Source organism: Cnephaeus nilssonii (assembly GCF_951640355.1).
Source record: "Cnephaeus nilssonii genome assembly, chromosome: X".
Classification (NCBI taxonomy): Eukaryota; Metazoa; Chordata; class Mammalia; order Chiroptera; family Vespertilionidae; genus Cnephaeus; species Cnephaeus nilssonii.
In genome coordinates, this window is record NC_137071.1 from 24,568,774 (window position 1) to 24,593,504 (window position 24,731).

At 42.8% G+C, this 24,731-nt stretch overlaps 1 protein-coding gene across 1 annotated transcript in view; it reads left to right on the plus strand.

Annotated features, from left to right (window-relative positions):
- The window catches only part of CFAP47 (cilia and flagella associated protein 47), a gene marked incomplete at both ends in the record, with an annotated part of 486,291 nt that overhangs the window by 261,895 nt on the left and 199,665 nt on the right, over positions 1-24,731 (plus strand). Inside the window, 2 exons of the mRNA XM_079765682.1 lie at positions 5,101-5,251; positions 6,991-7,079. Of these exons, the coding sequence (XP_079621808.1) occupies positions 5,101-5,251; positions 6,991-7,079 (240 nt within the window). The remainder of the gene's footprint in view (positions 1-5,100; positions 5,252-6,990; positions 7,080-24,731) is intronic.

The following is a 24,731-nucleotide window of genomic DNA, read 5'->3' on the forward strand; positions in this document are numbered from 1 at the left end:
CCTAAGAAATTGTATGTATATATATGCATAACCCATGGACACGGATAATAGTGTGGTGAAGGCCTGGGGTGGGAGGTGGGGGGCACGCTAGATGGGGTCAGTGGGAGAGAGAGGAGTAGACATATGTAATACTTTCAACAATAAAGATTAAAAAAAGAAATATTATTCCACCTTAAAAAGGAAGGGAATCCTGCCACAGGCTAGAACATGAATGAAACTTAAGGACATTATGCCATGTGAAATAAGCCAGTCACAAAAACAAAATACTGCATGATTTTGCTAAAAGACATATTTAAAGTACTCAGATTCAGAGAAACAAAGTACAGTTATGGTTGCTAGGGGCGGGGGTGGGATGGGGGAGGAAATGGGAGTTATTTCTTAATAGGTATAGAGTTTCAGTCTTGTAAGATGATGAAGTTCTAAGCATCTGCCATAGTACAAAGTGCATATAGTTAAGTTTTGTAGTGAACAATTAAAAATGATTACGGTGATAATTTTTATGTTATATATTGTTGTTGTTTTCTTTTTATGATATATATTTTTACCATAATCTATATATACTAGTGGCCCGGTGCATGAAATTCATGCATGGGTGTCCCTCAGCCCAGCCTGCACCCTCTCCAATCTGGCACCCCTGTGGGATCAGGCCTAAACCGGCAGTTGGACATCCCTCTCGCAATCCGGGACTGCTGGCTCCTAACCGCTCACCTGCCTGCCTGCCTGATTGCCCCTAACCACTCTGACTGCCAACCTGCTTGCCCCCAACTGCCCCCCTGCTGGCCTTCTCACCCCCAACTGCCCCCCCTTGCCGGCCTGCTCACCCCTAACTGTCCACCCCCCCACCAGCCTGATCACCCCCAACTGCCCCCCCTTCCTGGCCTGATCGCCCCTAACTGCTTCTGCCTTGGCCCCGTCACCATGGCTTTGTCCGGAAGGATGTCTGGAAGGTCTCCCGGTCTAATTAGCATATTACCCTTTTATTAGTATAGATAAAAGTCTAAGCAACCATTACAACAGAATAACCAGAATGACCGGAATGAGCAGTTGCTATGATGCACACTGACCACCAGGGGGCAGACGCTTAACAAATATAAACTAACTAGAGGCCCAGTGCACAAATTCGTGCACGGGTGGAGTCCCTCTGGGTGGCCTGCAGGGATCAGGCCAAAACCCACAGTGCAGTGCTATCTTCAGCTCCTACCTGCTGCGAGTGGCCTGCGGGATCAGGCTGAAACTGGCTCTCCGACATCCCCTGAGGGGTCCCAGATTACCAGAGGGTGCGGGTCAGGCTGAGGGACCCCATCAGTGCACTATTGGGCTGGGGAGGAACCTCGGGAGGGCTCCATGGCGTGTCCAGCCCATTTTGCTCAGTCCCGATCAGTCCCGATCGGCTGGACCCTAGCAGCAAGCTAACCTACCAGGAGAGCATCTGTCCCCTGATGGTCAGTGCACGTCATAGCGGCTGGTTGACCAGTTGACTGTCTGCCCCCTGGTGGTCAGTGCACATCATAGTGAGTGGTTGAGCAGTCCTAGCATATCATTAGCATATTACGCTTTTTTTGGTTGTTTGGTTGTTCTGCTGTTCAGTCTATTTGCATATTACCCTTTTATTATATAGGATGAACAAAAATAGATCCAGCTTAACGCAGGATCTGGCCCCAGCCTGCAGGCCCCGATTGCCTATAGGGCTTGCTGGCCAACCTCCTGGTCCCTTCTCCTGGCTGGCAGGCCCCGATCACTGATTGGGGCCAGGCCCCTGGGTTGGGATGGGGAACTGGGGCTGGGTGGCGGCAGATGTGGCCCCTTTCCTAGGGGGCCAAGGGCCAGCTCCCTCCTCAGGGCCAGCGGCCAACCTCCCGGGTACCTCCCCCCATCCCTCCCCTGGGCCGGCAGGCCCCGATCAGCCCTCCCTTTACCTGCCTCGATTGGGGCCTGTTGGCCAACCTCCCAGTAGCTCCCTCCAGCTGGCAGGTCTCAATTGCCAATTGGGGCCGGACCCTGGGCTAGGACAGGGAACCAGGGGTGGGTGGTGGTGGATGCGGGCAGCAAAGAAAGGAGGAGGGGGCGAGGCTGGGAGGGGGGGAACCTGATCAGCCCTGATCACCAGCCAGGCCTAGGAACCCCACCCGTGCATGAATTTCATGCACCAAGCCTCTAGTAAAAAATAAAAAATAATAATAATATAAAAAACAAAAAACAAAGGGTCCAGATGACAGCATCATGGACCAGTAGAACACCCTGTGCTCACAGTCAGTTTCATGCTGCAAGTAAGTACTTTTATAGCCTGTAACTATACCCTGAAGGGGCTAGGTAGCAAGCCTCAGACCTCAGGAGAGATTGGGAGGCAAATGAGCAGCATTTCCTGAGTCTCCATGCTCTTATGTTATGTTATGCCAAGACACAAAATGTGTCCTTTGTGTTGTCATGCAGGGTTGCCAGGATGCCATGGCTCAGTCATTCTCCTTTAGGGTATAGGAAGTGAAATCTCCAAGGCCATAGAGTCTTTAATTTTTTACTTTTTTAGATTAGGAAGTTGAAGATTAAGGGGAATGGGCATGTTTTCTTTACTCTTTTAATTACATGTATCTTACAAATAAAAGCCATGCTACTTATATATCATTAGTTTCTTTTGAGGTTTTAATTTTATTTTCAACCATAGTTTTAATTATTTTTTGAATTTTTAGTCTTTCTCATTTTTTTCTCCATGTGACCAAAAACCAGTGACATGACTACATTTTTGCTTAAACAGTAGCACAGAATGTCCTATGAAATTCACCCCAAAATATGAATTTTTCTTTGGCTAGCTGTTAGAAAATTCAATATTTAGTTGATTTTACTTATACTTTGAAGTTCACTTTAGATTTGACAGACTGGATCAAGATGTTTTCGTTTTTAACTATTTTCCAATTGCAGTTGACATACAATGTTATGTTAGTTTCAGGAATACAGCATAGTGGTTAGATATTTATATAACTTGCAAAGTGATCACCCCAATAAGTCTAGTACCAATCTGAAATCATACATAGTTATTAAAATATTATTGACTTTATTCTCTATGCTGTACTTTACATCCCCATGACTGTTTTTGTAACTGGCAATTTGTACTTAATCCTTTTCACCTTTTGTACCCAGTTCTCCAATCCCCCTCCTATCTGTGACCATCAGTTTGTTCTCTGTATCTATGAGTTTGTTCCTATTTTGTTTTTTGTTTGTTTGTTTTTCAGATTCCACATATAAGTGAAATCATATGGCATTTAGCTTTCTTTTACTGACTTATTTCATTTAGCATAGTATCTTCTACATCTATCCATGTTGTCTCAAATGGCAAGATTTCATTCTTTTTATGGCTTAGTAATATTCCTGTGTGTGTGTGTGTGTGTGTGTGTGTGTGTGTGTGTGTGTGTACGTACCAACTCCTTTTTATCTATTCAACTATCTATGGACACTTAGATTTATTTTATATATTGGCTATAGTTAATAATGCTGCAATGAACATGGGGGGGCATATATCTATTTAAATGAGTGTTTTGGAATTCTTCAGTTAAATACCCAGAGTGGACTTCCTGGGTCATATGGTAGCTCTAGTTTTAATTTTTTGAGGAATCTACATAATGTTTTCCATAGTGGCTAAACCAATTTGAAATCCTAGCAATAGTGGATGAGTGTTCCCTTTTCTCTACAACCTCACTAATGCTTTTATTTGTTGATTTATTGATGATACCCATTCTGAAAAGTATGAAGTGATAGCTCATTGTGGTTTTAATTTGCATTTCCCTGATGCTTAGTGATATTGAGCATCTTTTCATGTCTGTTGATAAGGGGTTTATATAAAAACTAGGGGCCCAGTGCACGAATTCATGCACCTTGAAAGGAACTGTGGGCTGCGAGGCTGTGGTGGGCACTGGGGTGGGTCTTGGCCCATCCTCCGTGCCCCTGCCTGGACCCTCCCGCTGCAGCCTCTGGTCCCCTGTCTGCAGGCAGCCCTGCTCCTGCCGCCACTGCTCCCACACACTGACAGTGCTGACCCCGTTCGCACCTGCTGACAGTGCAGAGCAATTGGGGCCAGTGCCAGCAGCATGCAAGCGGGGTCAGCACCATCAGTGAGTGCTAGTGGAAGCTGCTGCTCAATTGCCCCTCAGGAGCAGGGGGAGGTAGGGAAGCCCTCAGGGATTATTGGGGCTGGCAGCGGCTGCTCTCACCAGCTGATGGCGCTGAACAATTGGGAGTAGTGCCAAGCGTTGGAAGCAGGTGCGAGTGGCGGCTCTAGCTGCAGGTGCGAGTGGGGCCAGCACTGGCAGTGGCTGCCAGTGGCTGCTCTGGTGCCAGCAGCGGGTGTGAGTGGAGGCTGCTGGCTCTGATCACCCCTCAGGAGCTGGGGGAGGTGGAGAAGCCCTGAGGGGCAATTGGGGCTGGCAGCCATCACTCACACCCACTGATGGCAACGAGCAATCAGGGCTGGCGCCGGGTGCAGGCAGCAGGTGCGAATGGCAGTTCTGGCACTGTCAGAGGGTGCGAGCAGGGCCGGTGATGTTAGCAGGTGTAAGTTCTGGGCGGGACCACAGCACATGGGAGCAAATAATTTTTAGTAACCACCAAAGCTCACCCCCACTCACCTGCTCCACCATCCTGCTGCAGCTGATGCCTGCCATGTTCCTTGCTCTACTGCCTGCTGCCAATGCCCGCCATGGTCTGCGTGTGCCCCTTGTGGTCAGCACATGTCATAACAACTGGTTGTTCTGTTGTTCCACCGTTCGGTCGTTCCGCCATTTGATCTATTTGCATATTAGCCTTTTAGTATATAGGATATATAAGGAAATCATATAACTCAACACCAAAAAGAACAAATAATCTGATGAAAAATATGTGCAAAGGACCTGAATAGACACTTCTCCAAAGAGGACATGGGGGTGGATCAAGATGTTTTAATTGATAACAATAACTAGATTGTAGGCTTCCTGAGATCAGCAATAGTTTTGAATTTTATTCTAGAAATGATTGCATTGCAGAGTGTAGGCACTAGGCACATGGTCTTCACTGAACAGATGGTTGTTAGTTCTCTTCTTTCAATAAAATATTTTTCTTTTATCTTTTATTAAATAGAGACGAAATCCAGATTACTGTGAAATTCAACAGTCGCTTCCTCCATCCTGCCAAAGCTTCACTGATATTAATTTCAATACCTAATATGGCAGTGGGAGGCACTACAATGATTTTTGCTCTTAAGGGTGAAGTCCGCAAATTTAATCCCATGGTAAGTAAATTTTACCTATTTTATATGTCTTTGCTTGTCTTTTCATGCCATTGAGCATCCCAAGCATAGCTCTTTTTCCTGGGCCTGTGTCTGCTTTTATTTGAATTAAGGCTTGGTGGTTTAAACAGCAAAGAAAATTCTTTAATTTCTCTTGAGTGTCCTGTGTATTAAAGGCATTATAAAGATAATGTTAAGGCTGGCATTTATTGAGAAGTGATGGTGTTCCAGAGGGAGAAGGATTTTAAAATTTTCTGTAACATAAATGTGACATTGCTATGATTGACATTTTATAGTCAGTATTCTGGCTAAATATTATGTCCCACCATGGACATATGGTGAAGAAAAAGTAAATTTGTTATTGTGCCAGATTTCCATATGGAGTATAAAGAATTTTAGGTGTGCAGTGGCATGGGTAGGAAGTAAGTAGAATAACTCTAATGATGGTCAGTTTTGTAAGGAGAGCATTAAGATGTTCACATGGGCAGACTGGCTTATTAGATAACTAGAGGCCCGATGCATGAAGATTCGTGCAAGAATGGGCCTTCCTTCCCCTGGCTGCAAGCAGCGCCTTCACTCTGGCTGGAACCGCCTTTCCACTCCGGCCCCGAGCTGCCTTTCTGCCTTCCCACGCTGCCCAGAGGCCTGGAGCAGCTGGGGTGGTGCAGAATGCCTGTGTCATCACCATGGCGATGACGCAAGTGTCCCATTCTGCCCCCAGCCGTTCGGCACCTGTGTATGCAAATTAGCCTGCCATCGTTGTTGGGTTAATTTGCATACTCACTCCTGATTGGCTGGTGGGCGTTGTGAAGGTATGGTCAATTAGCATGTTACTCTTTTATTAGGTAGATGACACCCAGAGTAGGAAGCAGGCATTTGATTGTCACTGAGATATTTATTATGATCTGATTTTCTCCTGAATAATGAACTCCCAATCCTTTCACACAAATTTTATGAAACAAAATGTTGCTTTGCCACATGTATCTAAGAGACATTGATGGTTTTAGCCTGCCATTAACATGGCTACAGGGCAGAAACACTGACACTTGAAACTCATGTGGTCTCTGTTTACTGCTCCATCTAAATACTCATGGTCTTAGTTACCAGGTGGTAGAGCAGGTACTAATGGAGAATTAAAAGAAGGTAAGAACACCATCAGTCTGAAAATGTAGAATACCTAGAATCTTTTCCTCGATGGAAAGCCATTGGGTAATTTTCATTATAAATTTTATGTTTGTACTTTTATTATGTTAAAAATATGTCAGTGTAAGCCACCATATTATAAACGCAGGCATGTCACACTCACACACATACACAGATAGGTATTCATACACTCACACACTTATGTACATACTCACACACACACATGCCTCTTCTTTATGTAATGTTATTAGGTATATATAATTAATTAATTTTCAAATTAATACAATTAATTGGCAAATGCTCAGTCATTAATAAAAATATTTTAAGGAAATACATTTGGGAGATAATATTGTGACAGATAGTTCAGTTGTAGCAAAAGTACTGTTGATCAGTGATGAAGTAAAATGTGAAATATGTTTTTATTTCTTCCCACTCAGATTTTTTCAGTGCAATGTTTCTGGGAAAAATAGAATTATATATATTAATATCATTGTAATATTTGAATGAACAGGTTTTTAGATGCTTTAAGCTTTTATTTTATGATTCAGATTATTCTTTTTTGTTCTTACCATTTAGTATGTCTTTATTTTTTACTTTAGAAAATTATCAGATGCAAAAGCCCATGTTATACATGGAAAGAAATCACTGTGAATGTTAAAAATCCCTTCCATACTGCTGGTGACTTCAAGTAAGTTATTGTTTTAGGGTAATTTCATTACAGTTAACTATATCCAATCTTAAAGGAAATACATAATTTTCTTCAACATGAACAATTTGGAGGATAATTTTTTGTATTTACATTGCTATAAATTTATAAGCATTATCAGATAAAATGGAACAATTAATAAAGTAAATCAATTTTCCTTGAAATGCTATTTGATCTATACAAAACTAATACTGGTTATATCACATTTGTTAATTTTGTGTATGTTTTATTTTTTTGAGCTCTTTCAATTTTAAAAATTTTATAATTAACAAATTTTTTATTTCTAAATTTATTTCAACTGTTAATTTCCAAAAGAGAAATACCCATTCAAGCAAAAAATTCATTTTTACTTAAAGCATCATTATTGATTAAAACTATACATCATGTGTGCATTTGTGCATCTAGAGATTTAACAACAATAGCAACAACATACACTGAGTGGCCAGATTATTACGATCTCTGAACGCGTAATAATCTGGCCACTCAGTGTATATCCTATATAATAAAAGACTAATATGCAAATTGTCCCCTCGACCAGGAGTTTGACCAGCAGGCAGGCCGGCCAACGGCCCATGCATGAATTCATGCACCAGGTCTCTAATATATATATATATATATATATATATATATATATATATATATATACACACACACACACACATCCACTGAGTGGCCAGATTATTATGCATTCAGAGATCATAATGATCTTTGAATGCATAATAATCTGGCCACTCAGTGTATATTTGAGATTAAAATACAATAAAATTCTTAGTTATTCTTTAAATTCACAATAGAAAAGTATCTTGCCATATATTTACATGCTGTGGGAGAAGATGGAGAATGATACCTTATGTACTGCTTAAATTATGAACTCTCCATCTGCTTTAGAAATCAGATCCTTATAACAGTACTTGTGTTGAGACCATAAGTTGTATGCATGCTTAATACTGTTTGATAATTTTCAGTTTTTAAAATCACTAGGCTTTTGGAAGTATCTTCTTAACAATATCATTTATTGTTGACAGAACAAAAATTGTTTTGTTGAACAGTTATTGGTGAATTTATGGTTCTCAAGTTCCCTGAGGGAGAATTATCTATATAATAAAAGCCTAAGCAACCGTTATGGTGGAACAACCAAAACAACTGGTTGCTATAATGCACACTGACCACCAGGGGGCAGATGCTCAATGCAGGAGCTGCCACCTGCTGGTCAGTAAGCTCCCACAGGTGGAGCACCACTCAGCCAGAAGCTGGACTCCCAGCTGGCAAGCATAGTGGCGGTGGCAGGAGCCTCTCTCGCCTCCATGGCAGTGCTAAGGAGCAGTGAGCCAAGCGGTAAGGAGCAGTGAGCAGGCGGTTGGTAAGGAGTGAGGGGTCCCGGACTGCAGGCTGCGAGAGGGTGCAGGCCAGGCTGAGGGACCGCCCCCCCTCCCCAGTGCATGAATTTCATGCACTGGGCTTCTAGTATTTACTATAATTTTATTAAATGTCACATTACAATATAAGGCACAAAAAATGTCAGAAAATGTAACATTAATCCAGTATTAATATTTTCCCTCAAATGACCAAATGGCTGACTGCAGTTCTTTAGAGGAAATCAGGATCAAACATATTAAGCACTGCATTCTAGTGGCAGAGTTGAAAGGAAATCTCAAAGTTTCAGGAATTGGTAGAATATTATACTTGTACTAGAGGCCCGGTGCACAAAATTTGTGCATGGTTGGGGGGGGTCCCCTCAGCCCAGCCTGCACCCTCTCCAATCTGGGACCCCTTGGGGGATGTCCGACTGCTGGTTTAGGCCCGATTCCAAGGATCAGGCCTGAACCGGCAGTCAGACATCCTGTGGAATCCTTTATCACGTCCCACGTTTCAGGGTTCCTGTTCAGGTCCGGTTTCTGGAGAAGGCCGCAATCAAAATGAAAAGTAGCTAGAAAAGAATCAATTTGGGTAAATAGGGGGCCAGGCGGGAGCCCACCTCTAGTGGGAGGACTACCCACTGCTCTGGCCTTTGCCATTCCTTTAATTGGGGTTCTGAGATACACCCATATCCTTTAGGCAGGAAATTCCAATAATAGACAATCAGCAAAAATTTACATATGATTAACAGGTGAGAGTTGCTTTAACTACCAATGTCTCAACTAAACAATGAGTGACTAGTTCTGACCATTCAGAGCTATTAAGGTTGACCAAAGCATTCCGGATTCCCTTTTCATATTTAAGTTCCAATGTCTCAACTAAACTATGAGTGAATGGCTCTGACCAGTCAGAGTGATTAAAGTTGACCAGCCTTCCAGATTCCCTTTTCACATTTAACTACAAAGTGTCAATGTTCGGTTTCCAGCAACATCCCTCCCACAGTCCTGAACCACTGGCTTCTAATTGCTCACCTGCCTGCCTGCCTAGTCACCCCTAACTGCCTCTGTGTGCCGGCCTGATTGCCCCTAACTGCCTCCCCTGCTGGCCTGGTTGACCTTAACTGCTGCCCCTGCTGGCCTGATCGCCCCTAAATGCCCCCCCACCTGCCGGCCTGGTCACCCTAACTGCACCCCGCTGCTGGCCAAGTTGCCCCTAACTGCTTCCCCTGCAGGCCTGATCACCCCTTACTGCCCCACCTGCTGGCCTGCTCTTCCCCAACTGCCCCCATTCCACCTGATCACCTCTCACAGCCCCCCGCCAGCATGGTTGCCCCACGCAGCATGCTGTTCAGTCATTTGGTCGTCTCTCACTGACCTCCCCCACTGGCCTGGTTGTAGGCAGCCATCTGGTGAGGGCATGAGGGTTAATTTGCATATTACTTCTTTATTATATAAGCTGTTTCTAAAAAATCATAATATTTTATTGTTATTTTATGGTTGATCTCAGATCACATTAAAATTGTTCCTTCTTGTGTAGGGTGCATGGTTTGGAAGAAGACAAGATTGTTAATTGGTGTAATTTGACTACTTCCCCTTTTATAAATGTGGCCCTTAAACTTAGGCAAAAATTGAAAACTCAAAATTTAAAAAGTTGTATGAAGTGGCCTTGATTATCTCTTTTTATGGACTTCATTTAAAGTCTCTTTTGTCAGATATTAGTATTATTGGTCCAGGCTCTTTTTTCCACTTCCATTTGCATGGGAAATTTTTTTCCATCCCTTCACTCTCATCCTGTGTGAGTCTTTTGTTCTGAGGTGGGTCTCTTGTAGACAGCTTATATATGGGTCATGTTTTCTTATCTATTCAGCTACCCTATGTCTTTTGATTGGAGCATTTAAGCCTTTTCAATTTCCATAGGCTCCCGGCGGTGTCGGGAGCCTCTCCTACCTCCTTTAAGATTATTATTGGTAGATACTTCTTTATTGCCATTTTTATTATATGTGCCTGTATTCCTATCTATCTATCTATCTATCTATCTATCTATCTATCTATCATCTACCTATCATCTATTTATTTTTCTTACAGCAGTTCCTTTAGCATGTTGTTCAGTGTTGGTATGGTGGTAATAAACTCCTTTAACATTCTTTGTCTTCAAAGCTTGTGATTTCACCTTCAGTTTTGAATGATAGCCTTGCTGGATAGAGTAGTCTTGGATTCAGTCCCTTGCTTTATATTACTTTGTATACTTCATGCCACTCCCTTCTGGCCCAAAGTGTTTCTATTGAGAAACACTGACATTCTAAAGGAAGCTTCCTTTTTGGTTACTTTCTATCTCTGGTAGCTTTGAAGATTCTTTCTTTGCCTTTAATGTTTGCCATTTTACATATAGAGACCTTTTTTATTTTATAAACAATACTGTATAATAAGAGGGTAATATGCAAATTGACCCTAACGGCAGAACAAATGGTTGCTATGATGCACACTGACCACCAGGGGGCAGACTCTCAATGCAGGAACTGGCCCCTGGTGGTCAGTGCGCTCCCACAGGGGGTGCTCCACTCAGCCACAAGTCGGGCTGACAGCTGTAAGAACAGCGGCGGTGTCGGGAGCCTCTCCTACCTCCTTGGCAGTGCTAAGGATGTCCGGCTGCGGCTTAGGCCCGATCCCCCAGGAAGCAGGCCTAAGATGGCAGGTGGACATCCCCTGAGGGGTTCTGGACTGTGATAGGGAACAGGCTGGGCTGAAGGACCCCCCAAGTGCATGAATTTTTGTGCACCGTGCCTCTTGTATAATAATGAAGGGACATAATTTTAAATATTACACTTCTAAAATGATCAGTATTTAGTTCTTATTAATAATATATTATAAGTATTTTAAAACAAAATTAAAGTTTTTATATATTTTTCCCAAAATTATATGTAGCACAGTTACTAGGTTTGCTCATTTAAAAAAAAAATATTTTATCGATTTTTTACAGAGAGGAAGGGAGAGGGATAGAAAGCTAGAAACATCGATGAGAGAGAAACATCGACCAGCTGCCTCCTGCACACCCCCTACTGGGGATGTGTCCGCAACCAAGGTACATGCCCTTGACTGGAATCGAACCTGGGACCTTTCAGTCCGTAGGCTGATGCTCTATCCACTGAGCCAAACCGGTTTTGGCAGGTTTGCTCATTTTTAATGAAAATTTAACATTACTTTAAAAAATATGTTTTTATTGATTTTAAATAGAGGGTAAGGGAAAGGAATAGAGAGATAAAATCATTGATGAGAGAGAACTTTGATTGTCTGCTTCCTGCATGCCCCCTACTATTGATTGAGCCTGCAATTGGCCATATGCCCTGACACGGAATCAAACCAGTGACCTCTTAATTCATGGGTTGATGCTCAATCACTGAACCACTCTGGGCGGCAATTTTTGCCATTTTAGGAGTTGGTATATTTACTCTATTTTATCTAATTTGCTAGCACAAAAATTTTCTTAGTGCTCCTTTTTTTTTCCCCTAAAAAGTGAATAGTGTTGGCCCTGCTTTATTCCCTTATTTTAGTCATTTGATTATTTTCTCCTTTATTCTTAACTAGTAGCCCATTTGCAGGAAGAATCCTGCAAGCGGCCACTGCGGCCGCGTGCGCTGCCGCTGCAGCCGCCGTTGCAGCCTCTGCGCCTGCACCCGTGCGCCACTGCCTCCCGCCCCGCTCCATCCTGCTCCACCCCGCCCGGGCTTTCCCTCTGGCAGCCACCTTGCTTTCTGCTTTTCCTCCCTCTTCCTTCTAAGTTGTCTTCAGTCTTCACTCCTCCCTCCCTCAGCGTATGCAAATTAACTGCCATCTTTGTTGGGTAATTTGCATACTCTCCCTGATTGGCTGGTGGGCGTGGCTTTGGCGTAGCAAAGGTGCGGTCAATTTGCATATTACTATTTTATTAGGTAAGTGGGATGAGTCTAAGTAAAAGTTTGCAATGTAATCTATCTTTTCAAAGAACCTTCTTCTGGTTTCCTTGATATTCTCTATTGTTTTTCTTTTTTTTTTTAAATCCTCACCCAAGGATATTTTTCCATTGATTTTTAGAGAGAGTGGAAGAGACAGGGAAAGACAGAGAGAAATATCAACGTGAGAGAAACACATCGATTGGTTGCCTCCTGCACGAGCCCAAACAGGGCCCGGGCCGGGGAGGAGCCTGTAGCCAAAGTACGTGCCCTTGACTGGAATTGAACCCGGCACCCTTTGGTCCTTAGGCCGATGTTCTATCCACTGAGTCAAACTGGCTAGGGCTTTTTTCTTTATCTTAAAAAAAATCTTTATTGATGTCTTATTGATACTAAAAACAAACAAACCCTGCACATGCTTAATGTATACAATATGATGAGTTTGTACATATGCATATAACTATGATACTGTCATCACAATCAAGGTAATAAATATATACCCATAACTTCCAAAAATTTCTTTGTGGGGTTTTTGAGTGTGTGTGTGTGGTAAGAATGCTTAACATGAGATTTACTCTCTTAGCATATGTTTAAGTGTATAATACTATGTTTTTAACTATAGACACTATTTGTATAACATATCTCTGGTACTTTATCTTGCATAACAAACTGTATACAACTTCCATTTAATCTTCTACCCTGTCCCTAGTAACTACCATTCTATTCTCTGCTTTTTGAGTTTGACTATTTTACATTTCTCATATAAATGGAATCATACAATATTTGTCCTTCTGAGACTGGCTTAGTTAATTTAGTACCCAAGATTCATCCAAGTAGTCACATGTTGCATAATATTCTTCTTTTCTAAGGATGAATAATATTATACTGTAATTATTCACACACACCATCACATTGCCCTTATCCATTCATTTGTTGATGGACATTTGGATTGTTTCCATATCTTGGCTAATGTGAATAATGCTATAGTGAACATGAGAGTGAAGATAGCTCACTGAGGTCCTGATTTCAATTCCTTTGGATAAATACCCAAAGTGGGATTGCTGTATCTTATGGCATTTCTATTTTTAATTTTTTGAGGAACCTCCATACTGTTTTCTATAATAGCTGCACTATTTTACATTCCTACCAATAGCATACCAACATGTGTTATCTCTAATTTTTTTTTATAATAGTCATCCAAGCAGATAGGAGGTGATATCTAATTACAGTTTGATTTGCATTTCCTGATGATTAGGGATGTATACTAAGACCTTTTTATATACCTGTTGGAAATCTGTATGTCTTCTTTATACACACACACACACACACACACACACACACACACACACACACATATATATATATATATATATATATATATATATATATATATATATACTAATAAAAGCCTAGGTGGTCCTTGTGCCCTCATGCAACACCCTCACATCAACACAAGATGGCTGCCCTCACACCGCCACAAGATGGCCAGCACAAGATGGTCAGTAGGGGAGGGCAGTTTTGGGTGATCAGGCCAGCAGGGTAGGGCAGTTGGGAGTGATCGGGCCAGCAGGGGAGGGCAGTTGCGGGTGATCGGGCTGGCAAGTGAGGGCAGTTTGGAGCCATCGGGCCAGTGGGGGAGGGCACTTCGGGGTGCTCGTGTCAGCAGGGGAAGGCAGTTGGGGGCCATTAGGCTGGCCGGAGAGGGCAGTTGGGGGCAATTGGGCTGGCAGGGGAAGGCAGTTGGGGGTGATCTGGCTGGTGGGGGAGTGTGGTTGGGTGCCATCCGGCCGGCAGGAGAGGGTGCTTGGGGGCGATCGGGCCAGCAGGGGAGGGCAGTTGTGGGTGATTGGGCTGGCAGGGGAGGGCAGATGGGGGCGATCGGGTTGGCAGGGGAGGGCAGTTGGGGCAATCTGGCCTGCAGGGGAGGGCGGTTGGTGGTGATTGGGCAGGCAGGGAAGGGCAGTTGGGGGCCATCATGCTGGCAGGGGAGGGCAGTTGGGGCCCATGGGGCTGGCACAGTAGCAGTTAGCTGTCAATTAGGCTGGCAGGGGAGCAGTTAGGGGATGATCAGGCTGGCCGGCAGAAGTGGCTAGGGGTAATCAGGCAGGCAGGCAGGCGAGCGGTTAGGAGCCAGCAGTCCCAGATTCTGAGAGGGATGTCTCAGATTAGAGAGGGTGCAGGCTGGGCTGAGAGACATCCTTCCCACCCCCATGCATGAATTTCGTGCACCAGGCCTCTGTACGAGGCTTCTAATATATATACATACTAGAGGCCTGTGCATGAAATTCATGCATGGAGGGGGGTGTCCTTCAGCCCAGCCTGCACCCTCTCCAATCTGGGATCACTCTCACAATCCAGGTCTGCTGGCTCCCAACTGCTCTCCTGCCTGCCTTCCTGATTGCCCCTAACCGCTTCTGCCTGCCAGCCTGGTCACCCCGTAACCACTCCCCTGCCAGCCTGATTGATGCCTAACTGCTCCCCTGCCAGTATGTTTGCCCCCAACTGCCCTCCCCTGCAGGCCTGGTCCCCCCCAACTGCTCTCCCCTGCAGGCCTGGGTCCCTTTCAACTGCCCTTCTCTGCATGCCTGGGTCCCCGCAAACTGCTCTCCACTGCAGGCCTGTGTCCCCCCACAACTGCCCTTCCCTGCAATCCTGGTTGCCCCAAATTCCCTCCTCTGCTGGCTTGGTCACCCCTAACTGCCCTCCCTTGCAGGCCTGGTCCCTCCCAACTGCCCTCCCCTGCTGGCCAACTTGTGGTGGCCAACTTGTGTCCACATGGGGGCAAGATCTTTGACCACATGGGGGCAGCCATCTTGTGTGTTGGAGTTATGGTCAATCTGCATATTACTCTTTTATTATATAGGATAGAGGCCTGATGCACGGGTGGGGGCCAGCTGGTTTGCCCTGAAGGGTGTCCTGGATCAGGGTGGGGGCTCCCTTGGGGTGTGGGGCAGCCTGGGTGAGGGGCCTGTGGTGGTTTGCAGGCTGGCCACGCCCCCTGGTGACCCAAGCGGAAGCCCTGGTATCTGGGGTTTATTTATCTTCTACAATTGAAACTTTGTTGCCTGGAGCGGAGCCAAGCCTTCTGCTTGCTCCGTGGCGGCAGCCATTTCTGTTGGGACTTATGTATCTTCTATAATTGAAACTTTGTAGCCTGGAGTAGAGGCCTGGGCCGGCCAGGGTGTGCAGAAAGCTTGGCTTCCTCCATTGCCGGGGGCAACCCTAGCCTCTTGATCTTTCCAGCTCCGTGGCTGCTGCCATTTCTGTTTGGATTTATGTATCTTCTATCATTGACACTTTGTAGCCTTGAGTGGAAGCCTAGGCTGGCCAGGGCAGGTGGAAAGCTTGGCTTCCTCCATTGCCGGGGAAACCCAAGCCTCCTTCCTGCTCTCTGTGGCCGTAGCCATTTTGGTTGGGTTTATTTGCATATTCACTCCTGATTGGCTGGTGGGCGTGGCTTGTGGATATAGCAGAGTGATGGTTAATTTGTATATTACTCTTTTATTAGATAGGACTAGAGGCCTCGTGCACGAAATTCAGGCATGGGGGGGTGGGTTGTCCCTCAGCCCAGCCTGCACCCTCTCCGATCTGGGACCCCTCAAGGGATGTCCGATTGCCCATATAGGCCTGATCCCAGTAGAATAGGGCCTAAACAGGCAGTCAGGCATCCCTCTCACAATCCAGGACTGCTGGCTCCCAACTGCTCGCCTGCCTGCCTTCCTGATTGCCCCTAACCACTTCTGACTGCTAGCCTGATCACCCCCTAACCACTCCCCTGCCAGCCTGATTGATGCCTAACTGCTCCCCTGCCAGCCTGTTTGCCCATAACTGCCCTCCCCTCCAGGCTTGGGCCCCCCCCAACTGCCCTTCCCTGCAGGCCCGGTTGCCCCCAACTTCCCTCCTCTGCCGGCCTGGTCACCCCTAACTGCCCTCCCCTGCAGGCTTGATCACCCACAACTGCTCTCCCTTGCAGGCCTGGTCCCTCCCAACTGCTCTCCCCTGCTGGCCATCTGTGTCCACATGGGTGCATCCATCTTTAACCACATGGGGGCAGCCATGTTGTGTGTTTGGAGTGACAGTCAATTTGCATATTACTCTTTTATTAGATAGGATATATATGTATATATATTATAAATATATATATATATATATATATATATATATATATATATATATATATATATATATACTAGAGGCCCAATGCACAAAATTCGTGCAGGGAGAGGGGGGTCCTTCAGCCTGACCTGTGCCCACTCACAATCCAGGACCCCTCCCTCCTAACTGCCCGCCTGCTCGCTCCTTACCGCTTGGCTCACCGCTCCTTAGTGCTGCTACGGAGGCAGGAGAGGCTCCCGCCACTGCCGCTGCGCTTCCAGCTGTGAGCCCGGCTTCTGGCTGAGCAGCGCTCCAGCTGTGTGAGCGCACGGACCACCAGGGGCAGCTCCTGCGTTGAGCATCTTCCACCTGGTGGTCAGTGTGCATCATAGCAACCGGTCATTCTGGTCGTTCTGCTGTAATGGTTGCTGGGCTTTTATTATATATATATATTTTATTCATTTCAGAGTGGAAGGGAGAAGAAGAGTGATAGAAAAATCAATGATGAGAGAGTATCAGTGATTGGCTGCCTCCTGCACATCCCCTACTGAGGATCGAGTCCGCAACCCGGGCATGTGCCCTTGACTGGAATCGTACTCGGGACCCCTTAGTCTGCAGGACAACACTCTATCCAGTGAGCCAAACCAGCCAGGGCTGTATGTCTTCTTTGAAGAAAAATCTATTCAAGTTATTTTCCCATATTTATGTGGATTCTTTGTTTGCTTTTGTGTTTTGTTTTTTTTTAATTATGGAATTATAGGAATTTCTTGTGTAATTTAGGTATTAACTGCTTAAGAAAGAAACATTTTAAAACATTTTGTCCCATCCTATAGGTTGCCTTTTCAACTCTGTTGATTGTTTCCTTTCTTGGGAAGAAGCTTTTAATCTGATGTAGTCCTACTTGTCTATTTTTGCTTTTGTTGCCTGTGGTTTTGGTGTCATATCCAAGAAGGTATTCTTAAGACCATTGTCGCCCTGACTGGTTTGGCTCAGTGGATAGAGCGTTGGCCTGCGGACTGAAAGGTCCCATGTTCAATTCCAGTAAAGGGCATGTACCTTGGTTATGGGCACATCTCCAGTAGGGGGTGTGCAGGAGGCAGCTGATCGAAGTTTCTCTCTCATTAATGTTTCTAACTCTCTATCTCTCTCCCTTCATCTCTGTGAAAAAAAAAAAAAAAAAGACCAGTGTCAAGAAGCTTTTTCCATTTGCTTTCTCTTAGGAGATTTATAGCTTCATGTATTAAATTTAAGTCTTTGAGTCATTTTGAATTGATTTTTTGTGTGTGGTGTAATACAGAGTATAATTTCATCCTTTTGCATGTGGTTAACCAGTTTTCCATCATTCATTGAAGGAACTATCCTTTTCCATTATATATTCTTGGTACCCTTGTGGAAGATCACTTGACAGTTTATTTCTGGGCACTCTATTCTCCATTGAGCTATGTGGCTATCTTTATACTAATGCCATACTGTTTTAATTACTGTAGCTTTGTAATATATTTTGAAATCAGGACATATCATGCCTTCATCTTTGTTCTTCTTAATAAAGATAATTATTTTGAGTCTTTTATGGTTCCAAATGGATTTTAGGAATGTATTTTATATGTGTGTAAAGCATGTCATTGGGATTTTGGTAGAGTATAGAATGTAAATTTTTGTGTTGATTTTGTATTCTGAACATTTACTGGATTTGTTTATTAGTTATAATAGGGGTATTTTTTTAGTTGAGTATTTAGAGTTTTCTATAACTAAGTTCATGTCATTAGTAAATAGAAATAATTTTGCTTTCTTTCTTTCCAATTTTGATGCCTTTTATTTTTCTTGCATAATTGCTCTGACTAGGAATTTCTGTACCATAGAGCATTATACAAAAGTGTTGAGAGTAAGTATCTTTGTTTTGATCTTCCAGGAAAATTTTTCAGTTTTCATCATTGAGTATAATGTTAACTGTGCTTGCCACATATGGCTTTTATTATATTGAAGTACATTTCTTCTATACCTAATTTGTTGAGATTTTTTTTTATCATGAAAGTATGTTGAATTTTGTTCAATGCTTCTTCTGCATCTATGGAGATGATTATATGATTTTTTGTTGTTAATCCTCATCCTCACTCGAGGATATTTTTTTCCTTTGATTTCCAGGTTTAGTGGAAGTAGGGTAGGGAGAGAGACAGAGAGAAACATCAGTGCAAGAGAGACACGAGGTTCATGCCCTTGCCCGGAATTGAATCCACAACCCTTCATTCTACAGGCCGACACTCTAATTACTGAGGCAAACCAGCCACGGCCAATTATATGATTTCGATCTTTCAAGCTATTCATGTGGTGTATCAAATTTATTGATTTCTGTATGTTGAATCATTCTTGCATCCCAGGTTAAATCTCAATTCACACTGGTGTATGATTCTTTCAATACACTGTTGAATTTGGTTTTCTTATATTTTGTTGAGGATTTTTTTGCATCAGTACTCATCTGAGATATTGGTCTGTAATTTTCTTGTAGTATCTTTTTCTGGCTTTGCTCTCAGGGTAATGCTGATCTTTAAAATGAGTTTGAATGTGTCTACCATTAAAAAATGTGTCTCTTCCTTTACAGTTACTTTTTAAAAATTTCTATATTTGGTATTCATGTAGCCATTTTAGCTTTCTTATAGTTGTATGCTTGATATACATTTTTTTATTTTTTTGCTCTGTTTGTATCTTTGAATTTAAAGTGTGTCTCTTCTAAAGAGCATATAGTTGGATCTTGTTTTGCTTAATTATTTTTAAACTAGAGGCCCGGTGCATGAAATTCATGCGCGGTTATGGTCCTTAGGCCTGGCCTGCAATCAGGGCCATCTTCCCCAGCTGCCCGCTGATGGCCCCACCCCCCACCGCCACCCACCCCCGGTTCCCCATTTGCCATGAGGTAATCAGAGCCTGCTGGCTGGGGGAAGGACCAAGAGGTCAGCCATTCCCACCTGCTCACTGGCCCAGCCCCTGCCACAGGTTGCCCTCTGTGTGGGGTAACTGGCAGGGCAGGGGCCTTGGCCTCGCACCACCCATGTCCCCCACCACCCACCCTCGGTTCCCCATTTGCCATCGAGAGATCAGAGCCTTCCGGCTGGGGAAAGGAACCAAGAGGTGGTCAGTGCACCTCATAGTGACTGGTCGAGTTGTTGTTCTGGTCGTTCCACCATTATGGTTAATTTGCATATTACCCTCTTATTATATAGGACTAGAGGCCCCGTGCATGATTGAATCATGCATGTGTAGGGTCCCCTACACGTTTTTGTTTTTGATCACGGGGAGCTGGGTGCCTGTCCGCTTGAGCAGAAAGGCATCCAGCTGCCAGGCTTTTGCTTTCGATGGGTGAGGGGGGGAAGGGGGTAGCTGGAGCTGGGTGCCTGTCTGCTGGTGTCTGAGCGGACAGGCATCTAGCTGCCACGCTTTCACTTTCGATCGCTGGTGCACCCGGCCTTTCAGAAGCCTCCGGCGTGGTGGAGGCTTCTGAAAGGCCTGGTGCTTGAGCGGAAAGGCATCCAGCTGCCACGCTTTTGCTTTTGATCGCGGGGAGCTGGGTGCCTGTCCGCTGGTGCACCAGGCCTTTCAGAAGCCTCCAGCACGGCGGAGGCTTCTGAAAGGCCTGGTGCCTGAGCAGACAGGCACCCAGCTCCCATGCTTTTGATGGTCCGTGGCCGCTGAGGAGGCACGGATCCGCTGCCACTGAGGGGGGCTATGCTGCTGTTGAGAAGCGCAGGGGGCAGGAGAAGCGCAGGGGGCGGGACTCCCGCCCCCTGCGCCTCTCAACGGCAGCTGAGGGGGGCTACCGTGGACTCCTGGCTACCCTGCTGTTGAGAGGCGCAGCTGGGTGTCCGCGCAGGCCCCCTCAGCGGCCGCGGATCTGGCCTCGATCTGGCCGTTGAGAGGCGCAGGGGGCAGGAGTCCCGCCCCCTGCGCTTCTCCTGCCCCCTGCGCTTCTCAACAGCAGCATAGCCCCCCTCAGTGGCAGCGGATCCGTGCCTCTCAATGGCCGGATAGGCCACCCCGAGTCCTGCCCCCCAGCCTCCCACCGCCCAATTGTAGGCGTAGCGGAGTGATGGTAATTTACATGTTACTCTATTATTAGATAGGATATGGTATTATGATCATTGCCTTTTGATTAAGTTGTTTAATGCATTGACATTTATGTTATTATCGACATAGTTGGAGTTACATCTGCCAGTTTCCACTTGTTTTTCTATACACTTCATGTCTATTTTTTGTTCATATGTGCTGCCACGACTGCTTTATTTTATATTAAGTGAATATTTACTAATGCAGCATTTTAACTTTTAATGACTTATGAAATGCATATTTGGAGTTTTGTTTAAAATTAAAGGTTAAAGGAAGTGATGCATCTTTTACCAGGAAGCATACACTGTATATTTTTTGGAATGCTAGCAGCTATTGATGCCCAATGAGTACATCCATTATTTATTGGGGTTGCAAAATGGTGATATTCCATTTATATCATTTATGAAATATGTTTGTTGGAATATTTTATAAAGAGGACTTCCCATCATTTATTTGTTTATGCAATGGTGAAGTTCCTATAAGAAAAGTGAGATAAACGTTTAATTCTTTTTCTTTTGTTTTATCATTTGACCCTGTTCATCCATTTCTCCCACCCAGGCACCCCCCACCTCTGAGAACCACCAATCTGCTCTCTGTATCTTTGAGCTGGATTTTTGTTTTGTTTAGATTTCATACATAAGAGAGTTCATATAGTATTTGTCTTTCTATGTCTGACTTATTTCACTTAGTATAATGCCTCCAAATTCCATCCATATTGTCACAAATGGCAATATTTCATCTTTTTGGGGTTTGTTTTTTACCCATATCCTCACCCCACTCCCCTTAGGCAACCATTAGCATGTTCTTTATATTTTTGGATCTATTTTTGTTTTGTTTTGCTTATTCATTTGTTTTGTGTAATTTTTTTTTTTTTTTTTTTAGATTCCACATATAGGTGAATTAATAAGGTCTTTAGATTTCTCTGTCTTACGTGTTTTACTTAGCATAATACCCTCTAGGTCAGTGATGGGCAACCTTTTGAACTTGGTATATCAAACTTTGCCAAAAAACTGAGCATAACTCGGGTAGTGTGTCACTTTGAGGAAAAAACATTATTTCGCGATATTTATAGTTTAAATAACATAAATGTTTCATCCTTGGCATGCGGCCGCCTCAGCGGCCGCGTGTCATCAGAAATGGCACTGACACGCGTGTCAGAGGTTCACCATCACTGCTCTAGGTACATCCTTTTCTTTGTGGAGTAATATTTCATTGTGTATATATACTACCATTTATTCATCTGTTCATCTATCTACAGACACCTAGATTGTTTCCATATTTGGGGCATCCTATATCATAAAGAGATAATATGCTAATTAGATCAAACAGCCGAACGACCTTCCAGATGACCTTCCGAACAAAGCCAGGGCTGTGAGGGCCAGCCAAGGCTGTGAGGGGCTGCGAGGGCCGGCCGAGGAAGCCGGGGCTGCGAGGGCCCAGCCCCTTGCACGAATTTCGTGCATCGAGCTCTAGTTGTAAATAATGCTGCAATGAACATAGGGGTACAAATATCTTTTGGAATTAGTGTTTTTGTTTTCTCTGGGTAAATACTCTAAACTGGTAGTGCTAGGTAGTATGACAGCTCTATTTTTAAAATGTTGAGGAGCCTTCAAACTGATTTTTATAATAGCTGCACCATTTTACAATTCCAGCATGGTTTCTCTTTTTTCCACATCCTCATCAGCACTTGTTATTCCATATTTTGATAATAGCCATTCTAATAGCTGTGAGGTGTTATCTCATTGTGGTTTTGATTTGCATTTCCCTTATGATTACTGATATACCTGTTGGCCATCTGTATGTTTTCTTTGAAAAAGTTTTTTTCAGATGTGTGTGTGTGTGTTTTGCTATTGAGTTGTTTGAGTTATTTTTATATTTTTGACATTAGTCCCTTATTAGATACAGAATTACAAATGTTTTCTCCCATTCTGTAGGCTGCTTTTTCATTTTGTTGTGCAGAAGTCTTTTAGTTTGATGTAGTCCCATTTGTTTATTTTTGCTATTTTTGCTTTTGGTGTCATATTACAATATTTTCCCAGAACTATGTCAAGGAGCTTAACATCTATGTTTTCTTCTTAAAATGTTTTGGTTTCAGGTCTTACATTCAAGTATTTCATCCATTTTTAGTTAATTTTTATGTATGGTGTAATTTGGTGGTCAAGTTTTATTATTTTGCATGTGACTTTCCAGTTTTCCCACACCATTTATTTTAGAGACACCTTTCTCAATTGTATATTCTTGTCTTCTTTGTCATACATTATTGACCATATATGCATGAATTTATTTCTGGGCCCTCTATTCTGTTCCATTGATTTATATGTCCTCTTTTATGCCCATACCATACTGTTTTAGTTACTATAGCTTTGTAATACAGTTTGAAATCAGGGAGTATAATGGTTCCAGCTCTGTTCACCCACCCTGTATTTCAAACTGCTTTTTTTCCTTTCTCTTTTTTAATTTCCATTTGGTAATTCTATGGTGGTCAGTTTAATGGTGTATTGTATATGTTTGAGACTGCTGTGTTTTCTTTATTATAATTTTTTTCTCTCTCTCTTCTTTAGATTGCATAATCTCTATCAACTTTCAAGTTTGTTAATTATTTTTTTCCTGCCAGTTCAAATCTGTTGAGCCTCTCTAGTGATTTTTTTTCATATGTTTCATTGTAGTTTCCATTTCCAGAATTTCCATTTTGTCCTTTTATTAATTTCAGTCTCTTTGTTTTATGTTCTCTATTTGATGTTTTTCTGTTCTTTAGAATTAATCATTTTATTCTACCTATTTTCAAGTGCACTGGTTCTTTTACCACCTCAAACCTGCTTTTAAGGCCCTGTAGTGATTTTTTATTTCAGATAATTTACTTTTTAAGTGTGAAATTTATAATTGGTTCTATTGTATAATCTCTCTTTATTGATATTTTTTATTTGGTGAGACATCATTGTCTCTCATAGGTGGTGTTGAAGATCTTTGACATATTTGGGGGATCTAACAAGCTACTGCAACCCTGCATATGGGCATCTGGACCCCCAGATATTTCTTTTATGTTTTGGCTAGCTCATATCTGTTACAACTGGTATAGCAGCCTTAGGTACAAGTGCTACTGACTGTTTTCAACAAACATTCAGGTGATATGTGTTTTCCTTTGAGTTGGGTCAAATAAAGACAGCACTGAGTCAACTGAATTTTTCTAGGGAGCTGCAAGGCAGGTTAAAACAGTAGCCATACTCAGAAATGGGACTTTTTTGAAGATCTCCAATGTCAGTCTGTCCCCTCATGTGCCTACTCCCAAAAGAAACATTTCTATTCTTTGGGAATAAGATTAGAATTTATTAAATGTATACAACTCTAACAATGCATGAAGGCCAATGTGTGATTTCCTCTTTGTTTCTGGAATATAATTTGGGTAGTCATTTATGTTCAAAATTTCCTTGCTATGAGAATTTAGTGATGCCTTTCATTATAAAATAATATTATTTTTACATATTTCCATTCCAGATTTTTCCACTCTTTCTTATATATGTGTTTTAAGTTGTAGAATGAGAACTCATGGACTTTTTAAACTACAATTTATTCTGATTCTAATTCTATTTTATGAATGATAAAAAAATTTTAAAAGAATATTTTGTGGTCATCTGAATTTTGTTATAGTAGAATCCAGAATAATTCCTTTATTTCTTTATTTTAGTGCCAGTTTGGTGGAATCCTCAACATTTATCTGCTTTACATCCCAATTAAATGCATCTGGACAATCTGTTCACTTCAAAACCAAGGGGTAAATATATACACATTTTATGCTAGTAATTATTTGAGGAAAGATTCTGAGAAATTTAAGTAAACATGTTATGTAATTCAATAACATTTTTCATTTATTTGAAATATTTAATTTATGTTTAACTATATATATATATATATATATACACATATATATATATAATTTATACTTTTCTAATTCTCTTATGTGGTATAGGTTTATGTTCATGAAAATAGAATAAATATGCGCTTGACTAAATACAGTGGATTCTCATTAATCATGGTAATTATGCTCTATAAAATTCCTGCAAACATTCAATTAGTGAATACTGAACCATTATATATCACCACATACATTATAATCATAAATCATAAAAAGAACCCTTTCTGATAGATTCCATTTTCTTTACACAAAG